The sequence below is a fragment of the Chaetura pelagica genome, unplaced genomic scaffold (genome assembly GCF_000747805.2).
Source record: "Chaetura pelagica isolate M959 unplaced genomic scaffold, ChaPel_1.0 scaffold307, whole genome shotgun sequence".
Lineage (NCBI taxonomy): Eukaryota > Metazoa > Chordata > Aves > Apodiformes > Apodidae > Chaetura > Chaetura pelagica.
This window is the reverse complement of record NW_009953940.1, coordinates 662246-671818: the sequence shown is the minus strand read 5'-3', so window position 1 is coordinate 671818 and position 9573 is coordinate 662246. Positions and strand designations below refer to the sequence as shown.

Genomic DNA, 9573 nt, shown 5'->3' with positions numbered 1-9573 from the left:
TCAGCAGGTCAATGGAGGTTCTCCTCCTCCTTCTGAGACCCCACCTGGAGTATTGTGTCCAGTTCTGGGGTCCCCAGTTCAAGAGAGACAGGGATTTATTTGAGAGTCAAATGGAGGCTACTAGGGTGATTAAGGGACTGAAATACCTGTCTTATGAGGAAAGGCTGAGAGACCTGAGGCTGCTTAGTCTTGAGAAAAAAAGATTGAGAGGGGATCTTACTAATGTATATAAATATCTGAAGGGTGAGTGTCAAGAAGGGCCAATATCTTTTCAGACTGCTCTGGCAGGGGGGTTGGACTTGATGATCTTCAGAGGTCCTTTCCAACCCCTAACATTCTGTGATTCTTACCTGCACCATAGGTTTCTGGTTCTTTCTTAGAACAGCGGCTTTTAGTTTTGGAGTTTTGTTGTGTTCCATCTTGCTGTTTCTTTCCTGTTACAACACAAACAAGAAACCCCAGAAGATTTAATTCTGTGAGCTTTGTTACAAAAAAAGGCAGAGATTTTTTGCTAGGAGGCTGCTATTTCATCTGCTGTCTCAAAGCTACTCAAGCAGGTATGAGCAACTTTTAATATTTTTTTTTTTGTAAGGAATGTCAAGATTATGTTCCCTTCTCCCATTCAAAACTCTGTTCACAGCTGCAGGCACTAGTCCCATCCAGGCATCTGTTATCTGTAGGGGTGTTCATGCACAAAGCTATTGGGATAGGAACTCTTCAAGCTGAAACCTCCTCTGTTCAGAGTATGGTGGAACCAATCTAAGAGCTTGCTGACAACCAAAGAGACAGGCTCATTCCTCTACTCATTCCTGTTTTCTTTAGACTAAAGAACTCTTATTGTTTCTGTAGTTTCTCATGGGTTATTCTTTTTGCTTTCTTCTCAGTTCTCTTCAGCTGGTCCACACACCTCCTGAACTGCAGTGCCCACTGATGGACACAGCACTCAAGTGTGACCCTCCATGAGAGTAAAGGAATTGCTCCACATGTCTGAAAGTCTGTGCTCCTGCTCAAACACCTCAGAATAACATCTGCCTCTTTTAAGAATAAGTATGACACTGTTGGTCTCTATTCAGCTTTTGATCTGTTATAAATAATAAATCCTCTTCTCAATAACTGACACCTAGGAGGTTGTTCTTGGGTTTTTCAGCTGTGCTAGTATTTGTTTCTAACTACAGCATCTTTAACTTTACACGCTATATTCCATTCTATTTTTTAAACTGTTTAATAGCAAGACAACTTTCACCTACAGCCTTTTCTCCAACACATTTGCCATCCCTTTCAGCTTTGTGCTGCCTACATACTTACAAGCACTTGGCAACAAAAACAAAGTCAGAACTGAAGAACTGAACCCAGGACAGATTGCGAACAATCTCAGAAACGTTAAGGTTGGAAGGGACCCTCTGGGATCACTTAGCTAGTGACCTCACTGTAGAAGCTATCAGGTTGATCAAGCGTGATTTGTCCTTCAAGAATCCATGCTGACTACTGCAAATCACCACCTTGTTCTTCATGTGTTTGGAAATGCTTCCCAGGAGGATTCACTCCATCAGCTTCCCGGAGACTGAAACGATGCTGACCAGCCTGTAGTTCCCCAGATCTTTCTTCTGTCACTGAAGGTAGGAGTGTTATTTGCTCCCTTACAGTCTTCAGGAACCTCTTCTAGTCACCATGACCTTTCAAAGATAATTAAGAGTGGCCTCACAATGACATCAGCCAGCTCTCTCAGTACTCTGTGCAACCCATCAGGTCACATCAGACTTAGGTATGTCCAGTTTGTTTAAGTGCTCTAGCCTCATCTTCTGTCACTGAGTGTAAGGCTTCCTTGCTCCAGACATTCCTTCTGGTCTAAAGTGCCTGGGATCCCTCAAGCATTCCTTTAACTGAGAAAGGCAGGCACAGGAAGCACACTTCAGCCTTCAGTCGATGAGCTTCTTCCCTGTGCACTTTGAATTTCTTTCCCTAGTCTTCCCTTTGCTGTTCATACACTTGTATGCTTTTTGTATCCCTTGTTGCTTTTTACTTCCATTCCCAGATTCAACTCCAAGCTGACCTTGGCTTTCCTAACCTCTTCCTTGCAAGACTAGACAGCAAATGTATATTTCTGTGTCACCTGCTCTTACTTTCACCACTTGTATACTTCCTTTTGCACCTAACCATTAATTAACAACCCTCTGAAGGCATGAAAGGCCTATGGTGTCAAGCACTTCCTCCCTCCACCTCTGTGCTAAAAGAAAGTTAAAGTGGTTGGGTTTGATTTCTCTGTAACAAACCCATATTACTGCTTTAATCTACTCATTAATATCCCGATGCTTACAAGTAGTGTGTCTGATTATTTAGTCCAGAGCCTTTTTGGAAATTGAAATTAAGTAGATGAGCCTAAACTTCCTGTGAGGGACTGCAGTGATGGCCTGAAGTGATGGCCTGCAGAGATGAGATAACAACAACAACTGAGATAATGACGATGATAACGACGATTATTGAGGAGTGGAAGGGGGTAGGTCCACTCCAGCTGCTCACACATCTATGGCTCAATCACATGTATTCGTTGTGGAATCAAGATTCCAGGCCTATAAAACAGGGGGCTGCAATGGTGGGCTTTGGGAGTTTCATCTACGCTGGCCATCAACACTGACCCTCCCCCGTTGGCTGGACCAATGATGCTGGATCCAGGACTGGTGATTTTCCTGTCCTCTTTATCTCTCTCTTACTCTCTCGCCTCCCCTCTTCCCTCTCACCCTTTTCTTCTCATCCCCTTTTCCTTACTTAATATATATATGCGGGTGGTTTTGTTTAGGTTGTTCAATATTAATGCCTACTAGTGTAATAAACGTGTTATTTGTTATAAACAGACCTTGCGTGTCACTGCACCTTAATCTGATCAAGGGGTATTGGATGGCCGAGCTTTTACTCAGACCATCATACATTGACTCTATCTGGGAAAAGACCAGGTCTGAGAGAAGGATTTTGGACCCACCTGTACCTAAGCTCCTCTCTGAAGGAATTCTAGAAAGCAAGGGGGTTCAGACCTAATCTCCCTGGGGTGCCCAGTCTCAGCTGTGACATGTGGTCTTAGAGAAGGATTTTGATCCCAGCCTCACCTGTCTCCTCTCTGAAGGAAGCAAAGGGGCTCAGTCCTAACCTTCCTGGGTTATTAAATCTGGGCTGTATCACTTCCCCTACTTCCTTTCCTCCCTTGGTTGGACTTTCAAGAGACTGAAATGAAAAGAAAGAACAGTCTCCTATACCAAAATAACCAGAATCAGAAATAAAGTTGTAAGACAGCAGAGGATAGCATTTGGGCAAAGAAGTCTGAAGTACCTAGAGCCTTGTAACTAGAAATTACAAGTTATTTGTATTACCCAAAATCTTCTGCTTCTTCTTGGGAGAATCCTTAAGATCTTCGCCTTGCCCTTGCTCAGATTTCCTCTTGCCTTTCAGTTGTACTTCTCCTGTTAAAGAGTAACAACATAAATGCTTCAGTCTCATTATCCAGTTTGGACAACAGCCTTGAGTCTGCAGCTTAGCCTCATACTCAAAAAAAAAAAAAAAAGTAGTTTTTGTAAGGCACCTGGACACCAGTGAGCTAGACACAGCCTATTGACTCAGTAACATCTAGGCACTCCATAGCCTGAAATCCTCCCACACAAGAAAATACGGGTGAAACAGTGCCACGCTATGGTCTGGAAAAATAGTACTCCTCAGGAAGAGAGCCAGAAGGTACTACGTTATGACTTAAAAAGCTGATCTGCGCACACACAAAAAGAAGCATAGAGAAATAGCAGCAGGTGGGGAAACCCAAATAATGTTCTGCCTCCCATCACCATTTCCAGGCCTATGAAAGGCTTATCTCCTCCATGAACACAGAGAGGTACAAAAGCACAATGGTTGGCAGGGCAACCTCAACTATCACCTCAAAGAACCAGACACCTTCCTCCTGTCCCAGGAGACCCACCAGGATGAGCCAATGGGAGCTGCTCTCTCAGGCCCACTTTGGAAGCAAGAAGGTAGAGTGGTGAGAAGGGAGAGCGGTAATGCTTATGATTATGTGACAAGAACAATTCAGGATAGCACAAGACTCGGGCGTTTAGAAGTGCTATCAAAGGAAAGAAAAGGAGAGAATGAGCTGATTTGGGGAAGATCAAGTATAGCAAAATAGAGGTGTAGGAGGATAAGAAGGGCCACTTGCTTGTAAACAGTTGGCTGGTCAGTACAGAAATCTGGTCGTGGCTGACACCACATCAGAGGGACCTGAGGAGAGCAATGTCTGAGTGCCAGCCTGTCTGTAAGGTCTCCACCAGCAACCGGCACAGCTCTACAGGCCTCAGGGGCTACTACACCCATGTACCAGCCACTGAGGAGAACAGCAAGACATAGAGTGGGATATAGCCAGACTCCAAGTGGGATATGGCCAGACTCCGAGTAGACTGTGTTTAACTTCAGCTACAGGAGAGAGCCCAGGTTGCACACACATGCTGTGCACACACAACCATACACACACACACGTATGTGTACTTCTTTTATATATTCTTTGGATATATGCTGCTTTTCTCTCACGTCTTTACCCTGATCAGTCAGAAAAGCAAACAGGATAGAGACTGCTGGTGCTCAGAGAATGCTGAGTATGCCTCTTTGTGTTGAGCTGTGTGGCTGGCTCAGTATACACGCTGTATCTGTGGGTTTATCCCTACAGGAATCATACATAGTCTTGGTGCTGGTTGGACCTGGGGATGTGGAGCTGCAGCAATCTAGCTTCTGTCAAGCTACCACATTCTGCTCTCTCCACGACAGAATGGAACACAGGTTCTGACTTAGAGATAAGAAGAAAGTGGATTAAAGAAGAGCGAAGTTTTGGCTCTCTGCCACATGAGAAGCTTGGAAAATATCTCCTAGGCTTGGAAATCTGCATGTTCCTACACAAATGTAAGACCCAAACCACTTCAAATCAGAAAATTATTTTCTCACTTCTGTCACTTAAGAAATAAAAACACCCTTAAAAATAATAAATCTATCAACCACAAAAGCTGTTGAATGGTCCCTTTTCTGCAACTTTAGACTTGTTTGTTCTGCTTTTAAAGATCTCAAAAGCATATTCCTGATACGATTGGCAGAACCCTTACACATACATCTTCCACAGATAAAACTGAGCTCAGTCACAGAATCATTAATTTTAAAGGGACTGGGTAACATCAGAGAATTTTACCTATGTTTCTGCAGTGGACGAAGTTCATTTCTCCTAATACATAAACAGCACTACCAAGCTTGCAATTTGAGGCTGAACTGCAGCACGCCTTTCAGAGATCATCTAGTCTCTTGTATGAGAACCAGAGAGAAAAACAGTTTTGCATCAAGCCAAGAGTGATAAGTACCTTTCTTTTCTGAAGATTTCTTAGTACTGTTTTTTATTCCTCTCATTTCCAGCCAGTATGCAGGCCTGCGAATGGTCCTCTTGCTTCTAGACTCTGTGCTTCCATTCACTTGACTCTCAGGTGAGGCAGAAGAAACATTGCTGGTTGTCTCATCATAGTTACTGTGCAGTCCTAGGCCAGTGGTTTCCACCTCCTCACATTGCTTAGACCTAGAAAATATCAGCATGAAATCCTATGTATATGTATGCATACATGCATGCACACAACCATAGTAACTTCATGGACAACAACTTCCCTTTCATCTTCCCAGGTATTCTAAAAACTCATCTCACAGTTCATTGAATCTCCTGAGCTTTCTGAGCTGAAAAGTGCCAGCAAGAGAAAACATCCTAAATGTTGTTTTTCAGTACATCTTTTAGAGAATGACATTAGAAAGCTACTCAGGAGGAACAGAAAAAAAATATTCATCCTACCTCAAACATTCAACTTAAGAAGCAGACACAAGTTCATCTCAATTAAAAAATATATTTATCCTTAAGCAACTAATGTGGAATATAAGAATTCTTCTGCAGCCCATCATTACCTTTTCCCTCCCACAAAGGTGTCATGATGCAGGTAGGGCAACCCAGGGAGATTCAGATTGGACCCCCTTGCTTTCTACACTTCTTCTCAGAGAGGACCCCAGGTGCAGCTGGATCCAACCTTAGTCTGGCCCTTCTAGGGAGAGTGATTAAAATGTCACAGTCCGAGGAAATGCTTGACTGTCTGATACCCCTTGATCAGATTAAGGTGAAACAACACTCAAGGTCTGTATTTGAATATCAGTATCAATTAAAACCATAGAAGGAATACTGACACTTCAATTATTATCTCAGGCTGCACAATCATAAGGGCTGATTATTTAGATCACAAGAGTCATAACACATATGGCTCAAGCTGCACGGCCTGAGAAAAAAAATTGTGGTTAGGCCTTGTGGTACTTAATGATTTTAGGAAAAGAGAAAAAGAGAATAGGGCAAAAAAGTTAAGAGAGAGAGATAACAGAAAATCAGCAGTCTTGGATTCACCATAGGGCAACCAAACAGGGTAGAGTTGATGAGGCTCCCAAAGTCCACCACTGCAGACCCCTGTTTTCTAGGCTTGGGATCCTTGTTTTGCAAGGATAGGTAAGTGTGACCAAATCAGAAGACTGAGCAGTCAGAAGACTGTTCTTATCTCAAGCCAGGAAGGCCACCACCATTGCTTCCCTCCTGTCAGGCAGGCCTTTTGAGATGCAAATGAAACTTTGTTAGTGGTTACAATGGGTTTCAACACCACTTCCCACTAGTTCGGGTCCTGAGGGCTGGTCCCTCACAAAAGGGCAAGATTTTCTTCTCTGGGCATTCCCAGTGTCAGAGCTGACACTACAAAACTGAAAGACTTAAAGCTAGGAAGAATTTTAACTAGTAAGGCTTTCAGCAAATAAGACAACCTTGTAGTGTTATCTTACAAATCACACTAGACTAAGACTAATCTCGAGTAGCTGGCAGCACTGGTTTTTCTTCCTAGAGATCAGAGGGAACTTTGCTTCACTATTCTCAAATATTTCTCACAGCCCTGAAATGCCTGGACATTCACACCTGACAGCAACATGATTAGGAGTCTGTCCAATGAATTAGCACCCATGAGCTCCAAATTAAGGGAGTAATTAGCAGGGGCAATGCATAACTTGTTGCCCATCCTTCCTGCCTTGTATCACACCTGTTGTTTTGCTTTCATTTGCCCTTGAGCAGTAGACCTGGTTTTGGTCCATTAGCTGGGTATAACCACCAGAAGGCCTTTGTTGACTTAAAGGCATTTTGTTTAGACTGATGTGGAGAAAAAGAAGAACCATTTCCCACAAAGAAACACGCAGTATCTATTGACTAGGCATACACCAGTAATGTAAGATGGAAGAACAGAAAGCAGCAACACTTTTTAACGTAGCCAAATGCTCCCACAACTCACAAACTGAAACAAGTAGATCACTCAAATGGTGACTGTGATGGCCATCTCAGAAATGATGTCCCACACCCCGAGCTGTGGAGCTCACATCTTAACACATCAACCCAGAAATTCGTAAGTATGGGACAGTGATGGTACCAGGTCAGATCAGTACATGCTAAGCTTAAGGAAGTACTGCAGAAAGATAGGGAAAGGAAATCTCAAATTAAAGCCTTTCAGTTGCAATCACACTCAAAATATATAGATTTTGGAACTACATTTGGTCTTAAACATATTTGTGTACCCACTGTTAAAATCCTTTAAAATACAATAAAAGAAAGCTAATAGCCCTTGAAGTGTCAGAAAGACATTTTTCTAAAAACAAAATAAGCAAAGTCAGTTGAGACTCTCATTACACAAAGCAAAACTGTTGCAGCTCTTAAGATTGAGAATACTATTTAAAGACCAAACAGCTTTTCCAATATAAATCTCTCAGCTTTTTTCTTGTCCTCAGTCGAACTAGATAACAAATATTCACATACTTTTTGTTTCCCAGAGACCTCTTCACCTTCTGTTGTCTGTGATGTCCAGGCTTGGTGTCCTAAAAAAATAAAAAAACTCACATTAGCAGCTTAATTTTTCTTCTTTTTGCAGCCAGCATGTTTCACTTTTTAGTTAAACAGAATCATCTGCACCTTGAGGACGTGCATACCATCCTTTGAATAGGAAACCACTGTTTTTTGCAACAAGGAAACGTTTAACCTTCTCAACTCCAGCTGAATTAGAACTGGAATCAAAACAAGAATGAGCCCCACCACACACCCCAGGTGAAAGCCAAGCATTCACCTGGCACTGGGGCACAACGGAGTGTTGTCTCCCAATTCATTCAGCAGTACCTGCTTTCTGCCTAGACTTTGTGTCTGCATAGACACAAGTATTTTACATCCTAACATGGTTTTTCAGAGTACTTTTTTTCCCCTTAATTAAATAATTATTGTGTTTACCACATCAAGAATATTGTCTCTAGTCTCTTTTACACCCTGTTTTCATTTATCTCCTTTTGTCATAGTCCATCAGGTGCCCAGATGTTCACTTTATCCAAAATCCTTCTTATTAACAAGGAATTTTGTCACTTATTTGTTGCTTCTCATAATTCCATTAAGACACATAATTTAACAGATCCATTGGCATTCCCAGGTCAGTATAAACAACTAATTTGCTGTACATTGTTCTGGGCATGTGAACAATCATTCATCACCTTCTTCACCACTGAAAAAAATGCACTGGAAAAAAAATTAACTTCAAACCATCTTTTATGGTCTTGCCCTCTAATTTATGCATAGAAACAAGTAGTTCGTGTTTCCCAGGCCCAGAGCCAGAAAGAGACACCCTAATCACCAGGCAGGAAACGCAGTAGTGAACCTGACATCAACGAGATGAATTTGGAACTCGCATCTCTCATGGAAAAGTAAGGGAACAACAGGAGAAAATTTCCCAACTGCTTGATCAATGGCTTCACAATCATATCTTGTCCTCTATAGAAGAAAAGTCAGCTGAATGTTTGTACTACTTTGATAAGGTCTATAAGCATTTTGTAATGTGAACACCTGTGTTTGGGAAACTCCTATGGCAGAAACCTCACTTGAGGAGCAGCTAGAAACAAATTATGTCTGGGAAGCTCTAAGGATAAAAACAGGCAGGCACAGTCTGCTGCAATCTGCTGACCTGACCTACCATTAGAGAACCTAGATGACTGACAAACACAGCACACATTTTAAGATTACTTTTTTTAACTAAAACAATGTACATAAAATTGAAGATCATAGTTAAGGATCTGCAGTTGAAAAAAAAAAAGCACATATGAGCTGTCTAGCTTTTATTTCTGAGAGGGTAATAGAAGCAATAATGAAGGAGACATCTCGAGAAACTGGTGTTTAAACTTTTGAGCATTTGTTATTTTTAGTGCACTTCCCACTTAGAAAACAGAGACCTAAACAGGACGCATGAATGCCCAAGGTCTGGCCCTATGGAAAACAATAAAGTCAACTTCCTTGCCTCGGTTAGAAAAACAGAAACAGAGGCCTGGAACCTGAAAAGCCGAAGGAACTGATTGATGAGCAAGCCCATTCTGAGTCCCTACGGACCGCGGGACCTTCCTGTGACCCGGCACAGGGCCCGCTGCTGGGGACAGCCCCCGCACAGCCCCCCCACCGGGGGCACAGCCCCCGCACAGCCCCCACCGGGG

At 42.5% G+C, this 9573-nt stretch overlaps 1 protein-coding gene across 1 annotated transcript in view; it reads right to left on the bottom strand.

Annotated features, from left to right (window-relative positions):
• ZNF512 (zinc finger protein 512) overlaps positions 1–7923 on the bottom strand; it is a 16130-nt gene extending 8207 nt beyond the window's left edge. Inside the window, exons 1-4 of the mRNA XM_010001751.1 lie at positions 7871–7923; positions 5367–5575; positions 3360–3449; positions 351–434 (exon numbers count right to left, since the gene is read on the bottom strand). Coding sequence (XP_010000053.1) covers positions 351–434; positions 3360–3449; positions 5367–5412 — 220 coding nt within the window. The 5' untranslated portion in view covers positions 5413–5575; positions 7871–7923. The remainder of the gene's footprint in view (positions 1–350; positions 435–3359; positions 3450–5366; positions 5576–7870) is intronic.
• Positions 7924–9573: the final 1650 nt, after the last annotated feature.